We start from the raw sequence: 24,100 nt of genomic DNA, 5'->3' as shown, positions 1-24,100 counted from the left end.
AAATATCCAGTGAATCGGCCTCCACTGCCTTCTGTGGCAGAGAATTCCACAGATTCCCAACTCTGAAAAAGTTTCTCCTCCTCTCAGTTCTAAATGGCCTACCCCTTATTCTCATAGATGTGGGAGTTCCTTTCTTTAGATAGCCCTTCATCCACAAACGCACAGTGGTTTGAGTGTTAAACAGCAGCTGCTTTCATTGAGTTCATTGATATGGCAACTCCAATTTTTCTTGGCAAAAAGGACAGATGTCATGAGATGTACTAATGTGCATCCTAACTAGAAATCCCCCGTGAACTTCCTGAGTGGAGGAAACAGATTGTCCATTGCATGGGGTTGAAGGCATGCAGCGAGCTGCAATCTAATTTCTAAGCCACTGCAAATCAGGAGGCCGCCGAACCACTTAATTAATCGGAAAGGGTGATTCCCCACAAAGCAAGAAAAGCCCTGTACACCCCCAATAACCATCACAAGTAATTCTGCTTTTTATTTGTATAGAACAAAATTTACAAAGCCATTCATACATGATCTACTGACTTCAAAATTGAGAATATTCAAAATACACTTTACCCACTTCATTCTTGAATTATTTACAAGTATTTACATGAAAATGCTAGATTTTTTTTTGTAAATTTTTTATATTAAAAATTTGGCCATGCGGCGTTTTGAAGTTATATGGAGGTCCCATGGGAAGGCTCCATCGATTCTGGGAGCCCCCCAGGACCTGACACAGACTGGAATGACATAGGGATTGGTGCCTTGACTGGGCTTTGGCGAAAGAGTCCTCCGTTTGGTGACCGATGCTTGCACTGTATGGATGGCAGTGTGGCTGAACTGCTGAGAGGCAGAGACAGATTGGTGCTGGCCAGGGAGGAGTGCTTCCTACTTGTACCATGAGACTGTTCTGGTTAAAAAAGTGCTGACTGAAATGTGGGTGTTCTGGTAATCACGCACGGGCTCCATGCCCTGGCCTGCCTGCATGCTGCCGATATCCAGCGCAGAGATCTCGATGGAGGCGGCCGAGATCTGCTTGTGGGCCATGTCATCATCCATCAGGCTATCCATGCGGTGGTGCACCTGCTCCAGGTTCACCTCCTTGTCCTGAACAAGAAACATCTCGTTAGACTGCGCGAGTGGAGGACCAGGGGAGATGGAAGGGAAGTGTGTGTGTGGCGGAGGAGGGGGGGGGGGGGGGGGGGAGGAGGAGGAGGAGAATGGAAACGGAGGAGGTGGAGAAGAAATTGGGTGATCAAAAGGTTAGAGAGGGAGATACGTAAAGGGAAGAAGAAGAGAGAGAGACAGGGAGAGAGGGAGAGAGGGAGAGAGGGAGAGAGGGAGAGAGAGAGAGAGAGAGAGAGAGAGAGAGAGAGAGAGAGAGAGAGAGAGAGAGAGAGAGAGAGAGAGAGAGAGAGAGAGAGAAAGAGAGAGAGAGAGAGAGAGAGAGAGGAGAGAGAGAGAGAGAGAGAGAGAGAGAGAGAGAGAGGAGAAAGTGAGGGGAGAGAGGGGGAGAGGGGGAGAGGGAGAGGGAGGGGGAGAGGGAGGGGGAGAGGGGGAGAGGGAAAGAGAGAGGTGAACGAAAGGGTAAGAGAGTTAAAGGTAAAGGGAGATGGAAATAAGAAGCAAGGGAAATGGAATCATGGAGGGAGGAGTGAAGGAGGATGGAGAATGTTCTGAGGCATTGACGGGGAGGAAGGGAAGGAAGGAGAAATGGAGCAGTGGACAGGGAGAGAGTGTAGAGAGACTGTGGGAACACGGGAGGGTAGGGACTGAGAGAGTGGGGTTTAGTGGGAGAGTGAGTGAAATGAAAGGGGAATGGGGAGCGAGTCTAAAAGGTCCAGGCAAGGGAGTTTGGGGAATTCTTGCCCTTCACACAGCTGCTGGTATTTTAGACGGCCGCCTCTAAGGATGTTCCTCGGCAGGAAATACAGAAGTAAACTGCCAGGTGGGAGGGCTGTTTCCGTCCTGAAGGACAATGACCAAGAAATCCAACAGAATATAAAGTGCCTGGACTGGGGGTTGTTGGCTTGCCTCGTGACCAAAGGACAGGGTAGTTTCTTTGAAGCTCCAGAGACTGAAGTTTTTGAATGGAATACATCCGAGATTCACAAATCCATGAAATTCATGTGGTCCTGCTACACTAAGTCCTCAATTCCCTTTGTAAAACAGCATCACTACGATCTGGCAAACATTATTAAAACGGGAGGAAATCACTATTTTTTTGCGGGAGAGTCGGAAGACGGGTCTCGGCCGAAACGTCACACATTCCTTCTCTCCAGAGATGCTGCCTGACCTGCTGAGTTACTCCAGCATTTTGTGATACCTACTATTAAAACAGGAAGTAAGACCTTCTACGAGTATATAATAGAGAGTAACTAAAATACACAATTGCTCCCTTGGTGGATAACACTGGGGAATTAGTAGTGAGAAGCAGAGAAATGGCAGACTTTGAAGGTAATTATAATGGATTAGTCTTAAAACACTAAGATTATTCTAATAATAACAGTTAATCAAGGCGATATAAGGAGGATATAAGACTTTGAGCAATTTATTTTACAAGCAAAGTATTGGACAAAGTAACTGAGCTAAAAACTCGGCTTGAAGGTTTGTGTCTTAGGTTCTTAAACTAAGTGGCTGCAATGATATCGGGTATGTTGATTGTAATCTCGGGATTCTGCAGCGGTCTCAGAGGATTAGAAAACAACAAGTATTGTTATTTAGGAAAGGAGAGAGACAGGTAGAGAGAATTTATAGACAAGTTAGTCAAACATCTGTCCATGGGAAATCACTGAACTCCACTAATGAGCAGATAATAGCATGTCATTTAGAAATTCAGTGAAATCAAACAAGAGTCACAATGTCGACAAAAAAGAACTGCAGATGCTGGTTTATACCAAAGATAGACACAAAATGCTGGAGTAACTCAGCAGGCCAGGCAGCTTCACTGGAGAGAAAAGGATCGGTGACGTTTTGGGTCACAACCCTTTTTCAGACTTCAGGCTTCAGTCCGAAGAAGGATCCCAACTCAAAATGTCACCGATCCTTTTTCTCCAGAGATGCTGCCTGACCAGCTGAGATACTCCACCATTTTGTGCCTACCTCAAGCAGAGTCGACATTGGAAAGGGAAATAATGTTTGACAAGTTTGTAGCGTTCTCTGAAGGTATTACAGACAGGTGGATAAAAGGGAAGCAGGGGGTGAAATGTATTTGGAACTCCAGAGGCTAATCACATAATCACACCAAGTAAGAGTGCATGAAGTTGAGGGTAAAATATTAACATGGATAGAAGAGTGGTCAACTAACAGAAAGCAGTAAGGAAGGATAGATGGGACATTCGCAGATCATCTGTCAATGACCAGTGTGATGCCTCAGGGATTGGTACTGGAGTCAACTAATTGTAATCTATATTGATGACTTGGATGAAGGGACGAGAATACAAGATAGATGGGTTGGCAAGTTGAGAAGAGAAGCCTGCAAACATAAAGATAAGTTAGTGAACTCCACAAAGTCAGCAGATGGACGTCACGGTACGGTAGTGCACGGTAGCGCAGCGGTAGAGTTGCTGCTTTACAACGAATGCAGCGCCGGAGACACAGGTTCGATCCTGACTACGGGTGCTGCACTGTAAGGAGTTTGTACGTTCTCCCCGTGACCTGCGTGGGTTTTCTCTGAGATCTTCGGTTTCCTCCCACACTCCAAAGACGTACAGGTATGTAGGTTAATTGGCTGGGTAAATGTAAAAATTGTCCCTAGTGGGTGTAGGATAGTGTTAATGTACGGGGATCACTGGGCGGCACGGACTTGGAGGGCCGAAAAGGCCTGTTTCCGGCTGTAGATATATGATATGATATGATATGATATGGAGTATAATGTAGGGCAATGTGAGACTATCCACTTTGGAAGGGATTATGAAAAAGACGGTTTCCTCCCACATTTCCAAAAGATATGCAGGTTTGTGGGTTAATTGGCTTCTGTGTGTGTCCGATGTGAAATTGGGGTAAGATAGAACTAGTGTATGGGTGATTGTTGGTCGGCGTGGACTCGATGGGCCGAAAGGCCTGGTTCCACGATTTAACGCTAAAACTAAAAACTAGAACAAACCTGCCAGTTAGATTTACCTCCTTGGGACTTTGCTGATGGCATCGATTGCTGTTCCACCAGATTTCCAAAGCTGCCACAAGACAGGCGAGGAGAAGTCCCGCTGCCAAGATGCAGAAGACACCAGCAAAGCTATGCAGTTTGAGTGCCTGCCCATCTGGCTGGCCACCGGAGAGAGACTTCAGATTACACCGACCCATCTTTGGCCACCATTTCTGCTTGAACACGTCTAGATCCCCACTGTCCTGGAACTCCAGAATCCTGCACACAGGTGGGTTAGAGAATCAGCCACACTACCATTGCTCACAAACTCCAACACAACATTTAAACGTAATCACACTGTTTACCATTACCAAGCACCGAAGAGTATCTTGAAGCCATTCATAATTACCAGCTGTTATTCATTGAAGCCATTCAGAATTACCTGCTGGATTTTACTTGATTGGTCAATAGAATATGTTTGTTGCTGATTTCCCATAGTATTCCTAAAATGCCACTCCTTTGTTACTGGGCCTCTCACACTGAGAACACCTTGTCCAAAACTGATTTTTCAAAACATCATTTCATCTCAACGTGTTTTGTTGCAAAAATCGTTCACTATGTGAAATTCTGCCAGTGCAACGTACCATATTCTTGCAAGCTAGGTAACTATAGTTCACTGATAGCACATGATATAGGTCAAAATGAAGGGTCTCGACCCGAAACGTCGCGTATTCCTTCTCTCCTGAGATTCCAGCCTGACCTGCTGAGTTACTCCAGCATTTTGTGAATAAGCACATGATATAGGGATCAGAGGGATCTAGGTTGATATCTCATTCCAAGGACAAACCTAAAAGTAATGGGCAACACTGTAATGGGCAACACTGTAATGGGCAACACTGTAATGGGCAACACTGTAATGGCAACACTGTAATGGCAACACTGTAATGGGCAACACTGTAATGGCAACACTGTAATGGGCAACACTGTAATGGCAACACTGTAATGGGCAACACTGTAATGGGCAACACTGTAATGGGCAACACTGTAATGGCAACACTGTAATGGCAACACTGTAATGGGCAACACTGTAATGGGCAACACTGTAATGGGCAACACTGTAATGGGCAACACTGTAATGGGCAACACTGTAATGGGCAACACTGTAATGGGCAACTCTGTAATGGGCAACACTGTAATGGGCAACACTGTAATGGGCAACACTGTCATGGGCAACACTGTAATGGGCAACACTGTAATGGGCAACACTGTAATGGGCAACACTGTAATGGGCAACTCTGTAATGGGCAACACTGTAATGGGCAACACTGTAATGGGCAACACTGTAATGGGCAACACTGTAATGGGCAACTCTGTAATGGGCAACACTGTAATGGGCAACACTGTAATGGGCAACACTGTAATGGGCAACTCTGTAATGGGCAACACTGTAATAGAAACATAGAAACATAGAAAATAGGTGCAGGAGTAGGCCATTCGGCCCTTCGAGCCTGCACCGCCATTCAATATGATCATGGCTGATCATCCAGCTCAGTAGCCTGCACCTGCCTTCTCTCCATACCCCCTGATCCCTTTAGCAAAAAGGGCCACATCTAACTCCCTCTTAAATATAGCCAATGAACTGGCCTCAACTACCTTCTGTGGCAGAGAATTCCACAGACTCACCACTCTCTGTGTGAAGAAATGTTTTCTCATCTCGGTCCTAAAAGACTTCCCCCTTATCCTTAAGCTGTGACCCCTGGTTGTGGACTCCCCCAAACATCGGGAACAATCTTCCCGCATCTAGCCTCTCCAACCCCTTAAGAATTTTATATGTTTCTATAAGATCCCCCCTCAGTCTTCTAAATTCCAGCGAGTACAAGCCCAGTCTATCCAGTCTTTCCTCATATGTAATGGGCAACACTGTAATGGGCAACACTGTAATGGGCAACACTGTAATGGGCAACACTGTAATGGGTAACACTGTAATGGCAACACTGTAATGGGCAACACTGTAATGGGCAACACTGTAATGGGCAACACTGTAATGGGCAACACTGTAATGGGCAACACTGTAATGGGCAACACTGTAATGGGCAACACTGTAATGGGCAACACTGTAATGGGCAACACTGTAATGCATTTGTGCTGATCTGCCTCTGATTTCTGGACTATAACATTTCCCCGGGGTCTTTCCACCATGTTTGCCTTCATTTGTGCCTTAAAAGCTTCAATAAAATTGTTCCAACTAAATTCTAGGGAATGCCGGATGCTGTCCTGGAGACCTAACACATAATTTAACCATTGGAGCCCAGATTTCACTCATAAATCTATATTGCACTCCCTCCAAGGTGAACATGCCCTTCCAAAGATCTGGTGATGGGTCACCTGCACTAGATCTAACCTGGTTTTTGAGCATCTGTTGTATGACTTCTATCCTGGGGAGCTCATATGTTTGTACTTGTGGGGGAACGTTTTCTGATCAAAACCAAAACCGTTGCCATTATTTGTGTGTGTTTGGACCCAAAGGGGTCCACTTGGTCTAGTTGCCATTATTTGTGTGTGTAGCTCATGCTATCATGCGGATGTTGTTGAATAACACAGAAAGATGCCAAATTGTGCCTTGTACGGATTTAGTGTTAATCCTCCATTATCTGCTTGACGGTGATTGGCCTTTCCCGGTCACCTGCCTGGACCTCCCTGTGATCATCTTCAAGGTGCCGCCAGGTTTCTGTCCAATGGCTCCATCACCAATTTGCTTGGCTCCACCCCAGTCAGAAGTCTGATCTCCTCATATTATCTGCCCATTGCCACAAGCTTTGCCTGACACCCCTTCCATTCATAACACCAATCCTCCAAATCAAGTTCAAATACATCAAATATTCAGACCAATTCCCCCAAATCATCTGCCCAACCCACATATCATAATCCCAACCCCTTAAAATCATTAACTCAAGCCCCCGCAAATCATTAGTCCATACTCCAAATTAGCCCAACTCCAAATCATCTTCCAACACCTAAGTTATCTGCCCCACTTCCACAAATCATCCAGTTAGTCTCAGACAACACCCAAATCATCAGCCCCAAACCACAAATCATCAGTGCATCCCCTAAATCATCTGCTCAACCTCCTCAAAATCACCTGCCCAGACCACTAATCATCTCCATAAATCCCTCAAACCAACAATGCATCCCCCCCACCAACCAAATTTTCAGTTCAAACCTCCGCAATCATCTTTCCAATCCTTCTCCTTCCCCATCCTTGCCCTTCAAATGACCAGGGCAAAACCTTTCCAAACCAACCATTTCTCCAAATCATCAATCTAAACCCCCACAAATCATCAGGCCTACCATCCCCACTAATCCTTGTCTCTCACACCCCTGGCAATCTTCTCCTTTTCTTGCCCTGTGACTGTCTGATTCTCCATCCAAGCCTTGATGGGCCCTTGCCACTTGCAATCAAAGGGCTGATATGATTTTCTGATTTTCAGACAATTATTTATCTATCCACATGGAGCCTCCACCCCAAGTCTCTTTAGTTTCCCCCCCAGTCATCAGTACAAGGGCAGTCTCTACGTGGAGGGTTCGTGCAGAGGCCAAACTGCTTGGTCTAAAATGATGTTGGCTCTTCATTTAATCATAGATTATGGCAAGTCCTAAATCAAGACCATCAAAGCAGGATATCTCCTCTTTCAATCGAAAACACTCTGTGAACATATTTTATACAAAAATGCAGTGCAAATGGCAATTGATTCCAGGCACCAGACAGTGAATCTGGCAGACTAAATCCCTGAAAATGTATGAACGGATGATTTATCATTCATGGCCAGACACTATTTCCTCATGAGAGGAATTTATTGCTTAAATAAGCTCTACAGTGCTACAATCTTTACTGTTCACATTCTTTCACAAGTCAAACCGGCATTTACTTTTAAAATGTTTGTACCCAAATTTGCTCACCCGCTGAGATCTAGGGAAGAGGTGTCATATTGAAATTTGACAATGTTTGCCGGAGCTTGTTAAATAGGCACATTACACACATGCTGCACACACAAGCACGACTTTAACATGCTTAATGACTATTGAGCGTGGAGGTGGGTGGAGATTGTCTAACTTGTCAATACCGTGGGTATTAGACAATAGACAATAGGTGCAGGAGTAGGCCATTCAGCCCTTCGAGCCAGCACCGCCATTCAATGCGATCATGGCTGATCACTCTCAATCAGTACCCCGTTCCTGCCTTCTCCCCATACCCCCTCACTCCGCTATCCTTAAGAGCTCTATCCAGCTCTCTCTTGAAAGCATCCAACGAACTGGCCTCCACTGCCTTCTGAGGCAGAGAATTCCACACCTTCACCACTCTCTGACTGAAAAAGTTCTTCCTCATCTCCGTTTTAAATTGCCTACCCCTTATTCTTAAACTGTGGCCCCTTGTTCTGGACTCCCCCAACATTGGGAACATGTTATCTGCCTCTAATGTGTCCAATCCCCTAATTATCTTATATGTTTCAATAAGATCCCCCCTCATCCTTCTAAATTCCAGTGTATATTGATCAGCCATGATCATTTTGAATGGCGGTGCAGGCTCGAAGGGCCGAATGGCCTACTCCTGCACCTATTTTCTATGTTTTCTATGTTTCTAAGGGGAGATGAGGGGATTGGAATTAATTTTTCTAGATTTTAGTATTCCAGAATCCTAAGCATTCTAGTTTTAAGTAACCTGGACAATTTTAATGGCAAGTGCATAGGTGAGAAATCACTTGCCAAACTATTTTAGTTTATCATTGGATCATTGGTCATAAGGTCATAAGTGATAGGAGTAGAATTAGGCCATTCGGTCCATCAAGTCTACTCCACCATTCAATCATGGCTGATCTATCTCTCCCGCCTAACCCCACTCTCCTGCCTTCTCCGCGTAACCTTTGACACCTGTGCTAATCAAAAATCTATCTATCTCTGCCTTAAAAAAATTCACTGACTTGGCCTCGACAGCCTTCTGTGGCAAAGGATTCCACAGATTCACCACCCTCTGACTAAAGAAATTTCTCCTCATCTCCTTCCTAAAAGAACTTCCTTTAATTCTGAGGCTGTGACCTCCAGTCCTAGACTCCCCCAGTGCTTGAAACATCCTCTCCACATCCACTGTATCCAAGCCTTTCACTACTACTCTGTATGGTCCAATGAGGTCCCCCCTCATTCTTCTAAACTCCAGTGAGTACAGGCCCAGAGCCGACAAACGCATCATAGATTAACCTACTCTTGGAAACCTCCTCTGAACCCTTTCCAGAGGCAGCACATCCTTCCTCAGTTGAGGTGACCAAAATTGCTCACAAAATTGGAGATGGATCAGATCACAGGGAGGTTTAGAGTCGGATAAAAAGCAATGACTGACCATCACAGTCCTTGGTAACACAAATAGATGTGGTGTTCCTCTTACCTCTGGGAGAAGAGGTCCCTGTAGGGACTTCCATGCTGCAGTGCAATCCCATACCCTTTGCTACTGACGCTGTTCCCCACCACTGTCAGAGAACAGTCGTCGTCAGTCAGTGCAGTGTATTCCACCACGGCCATATCCCACAGGAACGCATATGTTCCCGTCTTTATCTGTTGGCAGAGCAAAAAAATGAGTAACAATTAGCGACTCATTACGAGGCAGAATCTCTACACCCTCTAACATTGGTGCAATTATACCTGAGAGCCAAAGGTAGGGATTAGAGATAATCTATCAGGAGAAATTAAACTCAAAGTGCAGAAGGATTATTCTATCCTCGAATGAACCTGTTTTGTTTCCAGGATTGCAGAAGGCTGCTGATCCAAAAGGTTGTTATTTATAAATTACTGTCATTCAGAGGGACTAATGCACTTCATTCATACGCGAGGAGCAGGGGCAGAGATTTGCTGCATTTAATTAGATCTTACTGCAGTCCTGAAGTCTATTATTTAAGTATTACAGAATTGATACCCACAGGGGATTGCTAAAGGAAAAAAATCCTCCCATCTTATTTGTACAAGCCTCCCCTTGGTTGCAGAGAACAATAGAAATGGATGGCAATGAGTGAGGTGCATTGGAGATGTGGGAGTTTTAGGGAGGACAGAAAGGCAACTTGTATGATATGGGGGAGGCCTCTACTGCCCACAGATGAGAGCTGGAAAAGGACTGGGCAGCAGGTCATCTGACTATCTACTGCCAGGTGTAGGAAGGAACTGCAGATGCTAGTTTACACCGAAGATAGAAAGTAACACAGCGGGCCAGGCAGCATCTCTGGATAGAAGGAATGGGTGACGTTTCGGGTCGAGACCCTTCTTCAGTCTGAAGATGATGTCCAGAGATTCTGCCTGGCCCTCTATCTACTCCCAGGTCCGTGTACTTTAGTCCCCTCGAGAAAGCAAATCAAGTAAAATTACCACAGATGTTTTCTATACCCATGTGAATCTGAAAAATATTAATGACCAATTTTGATATCCCCTGGAAACTCTTGACAAAGAACTTTGTTGTGCCTTACAATTATGTTCTTATAATTGCTTTTGTATTGATTCTCAACCCCACACATGATTTGGCATAATTTTGGGATTGCCTGGAAACATCTCAGGCACAGCATTTAATATTTTTATCCCATATTCCCCATTTCAGTTCATTTGGAGCCAACTCTCATTATTAATCTCACTCAATTACACGTCAAGAACCTGTCTTGGAGAATCCACTCCACTGCCTTGTCGATCGGCAAAACCTTTTTCATTCTTGTTCCTGATGTTGTGAGTTATGTTTATCTAATCTGTTGGTCTGATCTCATTGTTCTTATTCACTGAGGTGGATCCCCGGGACTTGAGTTCGATCCTAGCCGATTAGCTTGTGGACAATATACATGATTGTTCAAGAACTGAAAGGTCATGAATCAAGTGGACAGACGGGTGCCATGTTCAAATTAAGCCTCCAAAGTAATTCTTATGTTTTCATAGAATCATATTATTAGAATCATTTCAGCACAGGGGGGAGGCTGCTCAAAAAGCCTGACTCAAAAAGCACAACTCTCTCATTCCGGCCTTGAAAACTTGTCTCCACCACATATTTATCCCGGTCCCTCTTGAGGTCACCATGGAACCTCCAACAGCACATTCCTGATCCCAACCACACACCGCGTAAGAAAATATTTCCTCGCGTCATTCTTAATTCCCTTTATTTTATACCTCATCACATATTATCCAGGCATGTTCACTTGGCAAATTATTTAAACTCTAATAAACCAACCTGATGCACTAATAAGAAAGGGTAGCCATTAATTATTAATTAATTAATAATTATTTAAACAGTAATTATGATTATTATTCAACTGTGTTCTTACACAGTGTACAATACTCATGGGATATTACAAGTCTACCATCTACGGTTTAAATGGTGCCTAAAGCTTCCAGGTTCCAGACACACCAGTATCTTGCGCCTCTTGGCATTGAGAGTGTTGGCAGTGGACACCAACAGTTGCCATGTACACTGCGGCAAATTCACACCATCGATTATCTCCATCAATTCACAGCACTCTCTGCTAAATGAATGCTTCGATCAGCAAAATGTCTCACATCTCAGCTGGATCCATGTGATCAATGAGCCGGTTCTCTCCAACACCTTCATCACTTCCCCTGGTGCTGCAGGAGGGGAGCGTTCAGTTAGTGCTGGGTGGAAATTGGCCAAAACACCTAGCCTTGACTCTGACTGAGGGCCTATTTTTGCTGAATGATGTGCCCAGGCTTAGCTTGTGCTAATGGAAAGGAGGAAGAATTGCTAATTTATTTTGAGATTTGCCAGAACCAGACACTGAAGGGAACATAAATAAAATAACCATTCTCTGTCTAAAAAAATTGAACATTTCCTCTGCATTACTAACAGGGACAGAAAGTGACAGGTTAGACCATTGCCCATTAGTCACTCCTTGATTCATTGGCTCCATTATCCCACCTCTCCATTCTTTCACCATTGCATGGGCATTTTATCTCTACAACTCCCTATTAAAGGTTCTCAATAGATCAGTTCCCACTTCTTTATCAAGCCTAGTAATTCCAGATCGCTCCAGCACTTTGTCAACAAACGTTCCTCACCTCCCTTCTTGATCTTTTCCCAATTATATTCAATCACTTTGCTGGATTATCAACCTTCCTGCCACTGGAAAGCAGCTCTCTTTGTTTAAAGCACAAAGTGCCGGAGTAACTCGGTGGGTCAGGTGGCAACTCAGCAGGACATGGAGAGGAAACGTGATGCTTTGGGCTGGGACCCTTCTTCAGACAGATTGTAGCAGAGGGGAGAGAGCTGGAAAAGAGGTGGGGTTGAGACAAACCCAGGCAAGTCATAGGTTCTTGCCACCTAATACCATCAGTTTGAAGAAGGGTCCCGACTTGAAACGACGCCTGTCCATGCCCACCAGAGATACTGCCTGAACCACTGAGTTACTCCCGCACTTTGTGGTTTACTCAAGATTCCAGCACCTGCTGTTCCTTCTGTCTCCATTTTAACTCGCCTTGTTTAACTCCATCAAAACTTTTCATGATCATGAGCAGCTCAATCAACATATTCTTTGCTCTCAGGGCTACAATGGAGGGCCTGGCGTGTGGGTGGAGGGGGGGTGGGGGCGTGTGGGAGGGGGAGGGGGGGGAAGAACAATGGAAGACCCGGCATTTGGGAACCGCCGTGAGGAAGGGGTGGGGTGGTGGGGAGAACTAAGGAAGAGACGGCGGGGGCACTTTAAAACGTTGTAAGCGCCCTTTATGTGGCCACTATTTGCATACGTTGGGTATGAAAGCAAAGAATTTCACTGTGCCTTGTCACATGTGACAATAAAGTCTTCCATTCCATTCCATAAAGTATTCCATTCCAACCCTATCTTCAGCCTTGCCGTGGAACAGGTCACTGATACCTTGCTATGCTTCTGGTCAGCTTGTCAAGGCAACTGCTGGAGAAGCTGAGTACATGGCCCATCCACCACGGAACTGGAGTGTTCGAGAGTGAATGTGTGTTGGAGGGAAGGGAGATTTGCCCGTACAGGTTGTACAGATGAACACTCTGCTGCGTTTCAGAACGCCTGTCCAAAGTTTACCTTTGCAATACCCTCGTGCACGGTTGAAATGCAGTTTTCTGCACCGTTGTGTTTGCTGATGGTTCTCCAGAGTTCAGCATAAGTACTGTCCTGCTCCAAAGGGTTGGTGCCCTTTGCCTGAAAGTACTCGTAGACCGAGGAGTCCTTCACTGTGCCGTACGATAATTCAGACTGCTTCGCCAGGTCTTGGAAGGAGCTGTTGATGAAAGGAAGGAGGCTTAGACTTTGCTCTGAATCGATCTGAGATAAACCAGTTCATTCCCCACAAGACCACATCAGTAACCTGGCAATGCCCTCTGCTTCAGATTGGAGCACATGAATCTAATGGGACAAACGGACTCAATTTCTTCTCTCATCTCTCACCCCCATCTTTAACAGCGGAATATTGTCCATAATTGAAATGTAGTTTCAATAGACAATAGATAATAGGTGCAGGAGGAGGCCATTCGGCCCTTCGAGCCAGCACCGCCATTCAATGTGATCATGGCTGATCATTCTCAATCAGTCCCCCGTTCCTGCCTTCTCCCCATACCCCCTGACTCCGCTATCCTTAAGAGCTCTATCTAGCTCTCTCTTGAATGCATTCAGAGAATTGGCCTCCACTGCCTTCTGAGGCAGAGAATTCCACAGATTCACAACTCTCTGACTGAAAAGGTTTTTCCTCATCTCAGTTCTAAATGGCCTACCCCTTATTCTTAAACTGTGGCCCCTTGTTCTGGACTCCCCCAACATTGGGAACATGTTTCCTGCCCCTAACGTGTCACACCCCTTAATAATCTTATACGTTTCGATAAGATCTCGTCTCATCCTTCTAAATTCCAGTGTATATTCGTTCGTTAAATTCAGTTTCGTTAAGGAACAAAGAATCCCTCTGAAATCATGAATGTGTTTTATATCTATTTGCATATCCAAAGCCCGGCTCCATTGGTGATTCTGATCAAATTATCATCCAATATGTTCAACGGACATTGATGAGGGAACTCTCTTACCACATAGATCAACCAATGAGTTTGGCGTTGTCTTTAATCTACTAATTCCACCCCTCTTCGCTGGTTGCAATGCATGTTTTGCTGCATGAACCTATTATTTTAAGCTGTTCAACAGACTTTGATTAGAAATTAAAACATGAGTTACAAATTATTTTGATGCAGATTTGCGACTGTATTTTGTTGCTTCTGAGGGAATAGATTCAAAAGCAGCTTTGTTATGTTTTACAGATACAGCATGGAACAGATCCGTCAGCCCACCAAGTCCATGCTGAATATCGAACAGCGTTTCTACGTTATCCCACTTTCCTATTCACTCCCAACACATTAACATTTTTTTTAGAGGTGTGATTAACCTACAAACCAACACGTCTTTGAGATTTGGCAGTAAACTGGAGCACCCAGAGAAAATTCACGAGGCCACAGGGAGAATGTGCAAACTCCACACAGACAGCCCCTGAGGTCAGGATCAAACTCGGGTCCCCAGTACCATGAGGTAGCAACTCTACCAGCTCTGCCACTTTATGTTATTTTTCTACTATTTGAAAAAGTCAAAGGTCTCTTGACCATTGCTAAATCCTTTTATCCCTGTGACTGCTTGAAATACGATGCAATACGATAGAAATTTATTTACCCCAGGAGGGAAATTGGTTTGCCAACAGCCGTAAAACACAACAAGATACATGAAACATGAAATTAAAGAGACGAATGGAAAGTCCAGGATTGGGGATGTGCAAAGATTGAGGGGGGGGGGGGGGGGGAGGGGAGTCAATCTACCCCACGACAGAAGTGGGAGGAGTGTACAGTTGCTGTACAAAAAGGATTGAATAATATTTAATAAGCTTTCTCTTTGAAATCTCCCGGAACCTAACCATATCGTAATCTAACCGGAGCATCCTAAATACGCTTGCTATACCTGATATTTTCAATCAACCCCATCACTCTTTCATTTCCTTTTCACTTGCTATCAGCTGTGATTACTGTTTCTTATAACACCAGAAACAATTGTCCTCTTTTGAAATCCATTTCCGTTGGAAATGAATGAAGTCAAAGACCTTACATCGGGTGAGATCAGTTGCAATGAGAGGCCACTGTTCCGTACATACACTTCAGAAGATTATCTTCGACTCCAGCCAACATCAATGAATATTTAACTACCAAAGAGTGCTGGTTCTCCAGCTTCATCGGCTCAATTTGAATTGGTAATGCCTTTTCTTATTTTCATGTTTGTATATATTCATTGCATGTATACTTGTCAAGGAATTATGAAAGATAAACTGAGCTAGTCAGCGACACGCACTAATCTTCCAGTTCCTTTGTGGCCGGCATCTGAAAGAATATCACACCAACTGCTCTTCAAGTTGCCAGCCGATGTGAAAAGAAAGCACTGTTTGAACTGTGTTGCTGCCATTGTAATGAAATCCATTATTTCTAATAACTGGGAGATCGCGGGACTTGGGGGGGGGGGGGGGGGACAGCAAGGACATTGCAGAGAATAGACCACAAAGATTAATACACTGTGGTTCAGGACTGAGCAGAATAGCAGCTTAATAGGACACAATGCTTGAAATACAGTCCTGACAGTTTAGCTACATTTCTTTCTGGAGCCCTCTAGGCTTCAAAAATAGTGCACAAAAAGAGTCCCAGCCTTGAATCTAGCGAAGGACAAACAACAGACATCCTTTAGATGGACACAAAATGCTGGAGTAACTCAGCTGGGAGAGGCAGCATCTCTGGGGAAAAGGGATAGGTGACGTTTCGGGTTGAGGCCCTTCTTCAGACTGAGCGTCAGGGGAGAGGAAATCAGAGGTAGTCACAGAGGGGGAACAGCGAGAGAGGCTGTTGCAGAACTCCCGTCGGGGAGAGGAGACGAACCTCTTCAAAGTAGGCATACCTTGAGGAGACAAATGTAAGAATGGATAGCCCCTAGATAGGGTCAATGAAGAAATAACCCACAGGGAGGTCATTGTAACCTCATCCTAATGGTTTCTGTCAAACTCGAGTTAGTGGGAGATACGATAGTGCCATTTAAGAGGCTTTTAGACAGGCACATGGATATGCTAGGGGATGGGGGGGTATAGATCATGTGCAGGCAGATGAGATTAGCTTAATGTTCGCATCATGTTCAGCACGGACATTGTGGGACATTGGGCCTTCTCCTGTGCCGTACTCTGCTATGTTATAAGGAATTGACTTGAGGCTAAATACGGAACACTGTAAGCTCACGAGGGTCAGTCAGCATCAGCCTTTCAAATTGGAAACTTACAAAACTTATAGAAACTTACAAAATTCTTAAGGGGTTGGACAGGCTAGATGCAGGAAGATTGTTCCCGATGTTGGGGAAGTCCAGAACAAGGGGTCACAGTTTAAGGATAAGGGGGAAGTCTTTTAGGACCGAGATGAGAAAGTTTTTTTTCACACAGAGAGTGGTGAATCTGTGGAATTCTCTGCCACAGAAGGTAGTTGAGGCCAGTTCATTGACTATATTTAAGAGGGAGTTAGATGTGGCCCTTGTGGCTAAAGGGATCAGGGGGTATGGAGAGAAGGCAGGTACGGGATACTGAGTTGGATGATCAGCCATGATCATATTGAATGGCGGTGCAGGCTCGAAGGGCCGAATGGCCTACTCCTGCACCTATTTTCTATGTTTCTATGTTTCTATTTCGCAGTGGAGCGGCCAAAATGTGCAGGACGAAACTGCAGATGATGATTTACACCGAAGACATCCTCTACTCAGTGTTTGGTCCTTTCATGTATAAGTGAGCTTGACAGCAGCTTGAAGCCTCCACTAGTTTGTGATGAGACAACCAAATAATGGTGACTACACTTGGACTCCAGGCCAAGAGATCACCGGGGAGCCATGAGTATTCCCTGAATACAGAAGCAGGAGGTGGATGGTAGGTTATCCAGGCACATTCTCTCATTTCACACGGATCAGGACCCGTCTGAGGAGGCATCTCCACCTGAAACATCATCCATTCATGTCCTCCAGAGATGTTGCCTGACCCACTGAGTTACTCCAGCGCCATGTGTTCTACTCCATCTCACAAGATCTCTCCAGGGCCTGGCCCAGGCTTATCACCCCCTGATCTTCCAAACTAGAACATAGAAACATAGAAATAGGTGCAGGAGTAGGCCATTCGGCCCTTCGAGCCTGCACCGCCATTCAATATGATCATGGCTGATCATCCAGCTCAGTAACCTGTACCTGCCTTCTCTCCATACCCCCTGATCCCTTTAGCCACAAGGGCCACATCTAACTCCTCTTAAATATAGCCAATGAACTGGCCTCAACTACCTTCTGTGGCAGAGAATTCCACAGACTCACCACTCTCTGTGTGAAGAGCCCCAGCTATTTCAGTCCAGTAAATAGCCCTCAGTGTGCTGGGAATGGATAAGAACATAGAACCAGTGTTAGCGGGTTATCAATGACTCTTGGGCCGAAGGGTCTGTTTCCATGCTGTATCTCGAAAACTAAAACTAAAAAAACAATAATTACCTGTCCATTTATCTCTTCTTTTCTCAGCATTCAAAAACCCAAACATTCGTTCTAGATGAAGCAGTGATTCACTTACATTTTTTCCATCTAGTGCACTGCATTCAGCGTTCACAGCAGGTTCATCCACCCATTGCAAAAGTAAGCACAGACTGGGTGATCTCTGAAGACCATTGAGTCTGTGGGACCTCTAGTTGCCTGTCCCTTTAACTGTCGCCTTGTCCTTCTGTTACCCTGTTACTCACTCCCCATTTGCCCCCCACTCTATAGCTCATTCCCTTTGCCCACTGCCACTCTGACCCTTCTGCCTGTGGCCTCCAGCAGTGTAACAAAAGCTTTAGGATCACCACCTCATGTGCCATCTTGGGTAAGTTGCAGCCTTGTCAGGGCTCAGTGTCAAATTGTCCAACTCTACATTGCTACTCAGACTAGCATTCCTTCTCACCTCTTCATTCTGCTGTCCATTCCAAATCGCCCCTCATTTAGACGTTAACCCCCCCCTCTTTGCCCCTACTATTGTTCACTCCTCATTTCCCCTCAATATCATTCACTCCCCATCTCCCTGCAACATTGTTCCTCATCCCATCTTTCAGCTCCCATTGCTCCTCACCCTGTTATTCACTCCCCATTGCCCCATATAGGTTCAGAAGTGATAGGAGCGGAATTAGGCCATTCGGCCCATCAAATCTACTCTGCCGTTCAATCGTGGCAGTTCTATCTTTCCCTCTGAACCCTGTTCCCCTGTCTTCTCCCCAAAACCCCTGACACCCATATTAATCACTACTGTTCACTCCCCATTGCCTCACCTTAATACTTCCTCTCCATTCCAGCACCAACAGATATTCTATACTTCCCCACTGTCCTATTCTTCATCAGTTTACTTTTCATTGCCCTATACTCTGTTGTTTCTCTTCTCTTTGCCCCGCAGTTAGTCCGATCAATAAACTCCCAATGTCTCTCAATCTGCAAGGTAACTTCCTATTTCCGTTAATTAGTCATGCCACTCCAATTTCCCTCAAATTCTACTGCCCCATGCCCCACCACTCCAGGGTCCATTTGCCTGGAATAAACATCTTTCTTCCTGCCTCAGAACTGGGCATTAATAATCTGCAGCTCATAATCAACAAGGCTTACCTTGGCAATCGTGAACATCTGCTGGTATGATTGATGGAAGAAGAAATGTCAATGGGAATTTATTACCAGCATGTTTGCTTCACTTACACACTGTGGGCAGGCTCTATTCTATTCATTATTGCCACACTAATTATCTTGCTTTCAAGAAATGCAGAAGGAAGCATTCTATCAGCATGGCGTGTAAATGTACGAGCCAAATCTCACAGGTCGTTCAGTTTAGTTTAGAAATACAGTGCAGAAACAGGCCTTTTGGCCCACTGAATCCGCACCAACCAGCGATCCCCACACATTAACACTATCCTACACACACTGGGGCCAATTTACACTTATACCAAGCCAATTAACCCACAAACCTGTACGTCTTTGGAGTGTGGGAGGAAACCGGAGCATCCGGAGAAAACCCACGCAGTCCCGGGGAGAACGTACAAACTCCGTACAGATAGCAACTGTAGTCGGGATCGAATTCGGGTCCCTGGCGCTGTAAGCGCTGTAAGCGCTGTAAGGCAGCAACTCTACCGCTGTGCCACCGTACCACCCCTATGAGCGATGGTGACACTGAACAGACGTCAGCTACATTGCAGGGAGGATATGGGGCAGGCTGTGTTTGGGGTGAGGAGGGGGGGGAAAGCAAGGCGATGGATGAACTGAGGGAAGGGTCAATAAAGACAGAGGCGGAAAAAAATGAAATATTTAGGCATGAAAGAGTGGAAGTTCAAAAAGGTGTTTCAGAAAAAAGGCCAAGAAATATCACTGCTGCTTCACAGTTCTTTCCAACAACTCTTACCAACTTCTACAGAGGCACTGTAGAAAGTATACTATCGCAGCTTGGTTTGAGAACAGCTCTGCTCAAGATTACAAGAAATTGCAGGGAAATGTGGATGCCAACTTGTTCATCACACAGACCAGCCTGCCCACCAGTCTTCCAACCTACCTCACTGTGGGCACTGGACTTTTTATCTGGAACTGTAACACCACAATGCGGTAAAACTACAGTCTGCACTCTGATATTTTTCTCATTGTACCACCTATTGTACGTATGTACAGTTTGATTGTGCTCATGTACAATATGATTTGATTTGACTCGATATCAAGCAAACAATAACTTCACTGTATTTTGGTCCACATGACAATAATAAACCAATATGAATACCAATAAAAACAGTAAAGCCTTTACCAAAAGTACGTGCTTTTCGAGTCAAGGTAATACAATATAAATCAGGGAATAAGAGGTATATGTTTGAATGGTAATACAATGATCAAGGGGAACATCAACCTATATCCAGACTGGGAAAATCTAATTAGCCGTGATAATGAGTAGGTCAAATTTCTGGCATGTGTAACAATTCTCATATTCCAGATTTGTATTGTATAAACAATAAGGGAATAGATCATTTTAACATCGTGCAATAAATTAGGGTTAATTAATAACCTGGTAGTTAAGGAGCCCATTAAGAATAAGTGATCAAAATACAATAAATTTATTTATAAAGATTGAAACTGATATAGTTGAATCTGAAACCAGGGTGTCAGAGGCATGTGGCATGGATTGGCTACAGTTGACTGGGTAACTGCATTAAAAGACATGGCCATTAAGGGACTAACACAGCTAACGTTAAAGTATTAAAGCAATAATATATAGCTCACTTGTTTTATAATGGAAGGTTACAAAATAGTTTACAAATCAGATTATTCGGTAGGAAATGTAATTCTTCTGCTTATGAGAGAGGGAGAAAACAAGGAACTAGAGCCCAATTGGCCATGATTCTGCTTCTTGACATTCCAGGCAATGATCACTTCTCTCTGTTGCCTTTATCCCATTTTTTTGTTTTTCAGGATCATCTCCCTTCCTTTTCCATTTGCCATCTCCTCTGAAAGTTTGGTTTCCTGGAATTCCCAATCTCAATTAGCTTGCAATCACATCAATTTAACAGTTATTTCGATTTAGTTTAATTTAGTTTGGAGATACAGTGTGGAAACAGGCCCTTCGGCCCATCGAATCCACGCCGACCAGCGATCACTAACACTATCCTACACATGAATGATGAATGAATGAATGAATACTTTATTGTCACACGTGACAGGTCACAGTGAAATGTTTGCTTGCATACCCAAAGTATGCAAATAGTCGCCCATGAAGTGCGCTTATATCTGCGCCAGGTCCCCCTTGGTTCTCCCCCCCCCTCCCCCTCCCCACGCTGGGTCCCCATTGTTCTTCCCCCTCCCTCAAGGTGGTCCCCCCAAACCGGGTCCCCATTGTTCTTCCCTCATCACAGCATCCCCCCATGTCGGGTCCTCCTTAATTACTTCGGGACAGTAGGGACAATTTACAATTTTTACCGAAGCAAATTAACCTACAATCCTATACGTCTTTGGAGTGTGGGAGGAAACAGGAGCATCCAGAGAAAACCCACACAGTCATGGGGAGAACGTACAAACTCTGTACAGACAGCACCTGTAGTCAGGATCAAACCTGGGTCTCTGGTGTTGGAAGGCAGCAACTCTACTGCTGCGCCACTGTGCATATCTACTAATTTCTATTGAGTCATTCATTCATCTATTGTGCCATGAATACTATATGTAGTCATGTAAAGTGTCTTCCATTATATCTTCTTCCCATTTTCTCCTACTCTGACTTAATAATCATACGGTACATGGCGTGGTTAAGTTAAGGGTTAAAGAATGCAGAAGCCATTCACATGCTGGTACTTTTAATGATTATGATAAAGATCTTTGGTTTTGCAATTACTTGGAGACATTACTTGGAGAAATTCTGCAGAACTGATACCAGGTGTAAATATTTCTTTCTTCCTTGATGTATTTCCCCCCCCCAATATTGAAACTGTTGGCACAATCATGTTCTTTAGAAAGACTGTTTACAATGGCAAGCCAGTCCAAACCAGTGTAGTGTGGTCATTAAGATAGCAGAGACAAGTGGGAATGAGCAATTGGTTGTAACATTGGAAGACTGCAGGGTACAGGAGGATTTAAAAGGTCAAACACATTCTTTAATGGCTGTGACATTTTGACTCGTAAAATCAATGAAATCAAGTTTATCTGCTGGACATTCCTTTGGATGTTAATTTGTCTTGGGATTGAGGGATGAAGCTCAACATATGGATTTAAGATTAATACATTTATTCCTAATAGGCATTCCCCAGGAATGAAGGATAACTTTCTTCCATGCTGGTTAGTATACCAGAGGGGATCTTTCACAGACTGTGGAATAAAGTCATGAGGCCAGGTGGGTGAGTAATTTGAAGTGGTGTAGTCTTTTTGCCATTTATCATGGTTCATACATATTCCCGATGCCTGACTTTGAGCTTAAAACCAATCTAAAAGTTTCCTTTTCACTTTAGAGGGCAGGAGTCTAGTTTAGTTTAGAGATCCAGGCCCATCAGCCCACTGAGTCTGTGCCGACCAGCCATCACCTATACACCTATACACTAGTTCTATCCCACATACTCAGGGCAATCTACGGAAGCCAATTCACCTACAAACCTGCACATCCTGGAATGTGGGAGGAATGTGGAATGCGGCACGGTAGCGCAGCGGTAGAGTTGCTGCTTTACAGCGAATGCAGCGCCGGAGACTCAGGTTCGATCCTGACTACGGGTGCTGCACTGTAAGGAGTTTGTACGTTCTCCCCGTGACCTGTGTGGGTTTTCTCCGAGATCTTCGGTTTCCTCCCACACTCCAAAGACGTACAGGTATGTAGGTTAATTGGCTGGGTAAATGTAAAAATTGTCCCTAGTGGGTGTAGGATAGTGTTAATGTACGGGGATCGCTGGGCGGCATGGACTTGGTGGGCCGAAAAGGCCTGTTTCCGGCTGTATATATATGATATGATATGATATGATAACCCATGTGGTCACAGAAAGAACGTACAAACTCCGTACAGACAGCACCCGTAGTCAGGGTTGGACCTGGGTATCTGGCGCGGTAGGGAAGCAACTCTACCACTGCACCCCCTGAGTCAGTAGGATGTTGCTTTTTTTCCGCCAAGGATGCTTTGACTCATCCTTGAGTTTTTCCCAGTTTAGAACAGTACATTTGCTTTGGGAGTCTGGTGTTGGGCATGCAAATGACTGGATGCCCAGCAGAGCCGACTGATTACAATTAGGCTCTCAGTGCTGGGGCTGCTGGCCTGGGAGATGACCCCCAATGGCAGTTTTGAGGATTTTGTGAAGATGCCACTGGTCGCATCGTTCCAGTGCCTTGAAGCATCTCATGTAGGAAGTCCAGGTTGAGAAACATCTGAGGTTGAGAGGGATCATGGCTACCCACCACCCAATGAGATTTTATTAGGTTTGAGATTTTGATATTTAGACATCCCGAAACGTCACCTACTCCTTTTCTCCAGAGATGCTGCCTGACCCATTGAGTTACTCCAGCACTTTGTGTTTATCTTCGGTGTAAACTAGCATCTGCAGTTCCTTCCTACATATCCTTTTCCTCAATTGACCAAATGAGGAACTGGCCCTTTGAGGATGTTGGGGAATTTCAAAGACTGTTGGGAAGTTAGGAAAGAGGAGAATGGACTGCAGACCATGTTACCGGAGTCCAAGAGTATCCAGAGACCAGTGCTGTGAATACTCGGCAACTATGGCATGTTGTTTGCACAGAATTTAGGTTGTAATAAACATGATATTTTACACAACAGAATGTTCTGGATTACCTCAGCGGGTCAGACAGCATCTGGGGAAGGAGTGGATAGGCAATGTTTTTAGGTCGGGACCCTTCTTCAGGGACTGAGTTACTGCAGCTGGAGTCTCCAAGACCAACATCCACTGACCCATTCACCTCATTAAAAAAGCCATTAAAAAAGTCATCTTGTAACATGTTACGCTGACAATATAAAGAAGGGGACGGCACGTTGGCACAGCAGCAGAGTTGCTACCTTACAGCTTGCAGCTCCGGAGACCCGGGTTCGATCCCGACTACGGGTGCTGCCTGTACGGAGTTTGTACATTCCCCCCCCCGTGACCGCGTGGGTTTCCTCTGAGATCTTTGGTTTCCTCCCACACTCCAAAGACGTGCAGGTTTGTAGGTTAATCGGCTTGGTGTAAGTGTAAATTGTCCTTAGTGTGTGTGGGATAGCGTTAATGTGCTGGGATCGCTGGTCGGCGCGGACTCGGTGGGCCGAAGGGCCTGTTTCTGTGCTGTATCTTTAAACTAAACTAAACTAAAAATAGAAAAGACATGCTGCAAATCCAATCCAGGACTGAGCAGGAGCCAGCGCTGCTGTCGCAGCTGCGGCTTGCCTGCAGTCCGTCTGTCTTTTGTGTTTTTTGTTGTTTTTGTATGAATTGTAGTTTTAATATGGTGTAGTGTT

At 44.8% G+C, this 24,100-nt stretch overlaps 1 protein-coding gene across 1 annotated transcript in view; it reads right to left on the bottom strand.

Annotated features, from left to right (window-relative positions):
• Positions 1 to 458: 458 nt before the first annotated feature.
• The window catches only part of LOC144609908 (glutamate receptor ionotropic, delta-1-like), a 751,523-nt gene continuing 727,881 nt past the window's right edge, over positions 459 to 24,100 (bottom strand). Inside the window, 5 exon segments of the mRNA XM_078428307.1 lie at positions 459 to 905; positions 907 to 1,098; positions 4,114 to 4,354; positions 9,510 to 9,676; positions 13,153 to 13,348. Coding sequence (XP_078284433.1) covers positions 669 to 905; positions 907 to 1,098; positions 4,114 to 4,354; positions 9,510 to 9,676; positions 13,153 to 13,348 — 1,033 coding nt within the window. The 3' untranslated portion in view covers positions 459 to 668.

Source organism: Rhinoraja longicauda, chromosome 35 (genome assembly GCF_053455715.1).
Source record: "Rhinoraja longicauda isolate Sanriku21f chromosome 35, sRhiLon1.1, whole genome shotgun sequence".
Lineage (NCBI taxonomy): Eukaryota > Metazoa > Chordata > Chondrichthyes > Rajiformes > Arhynchobatidae > Rhinoraja > Rhinoraja longicauda.
The sequence above is the reverse complement of the archived record's forward strand: the minus strand, read 5'-3'. Positions and strand labels throughout refer to the sequence as shown.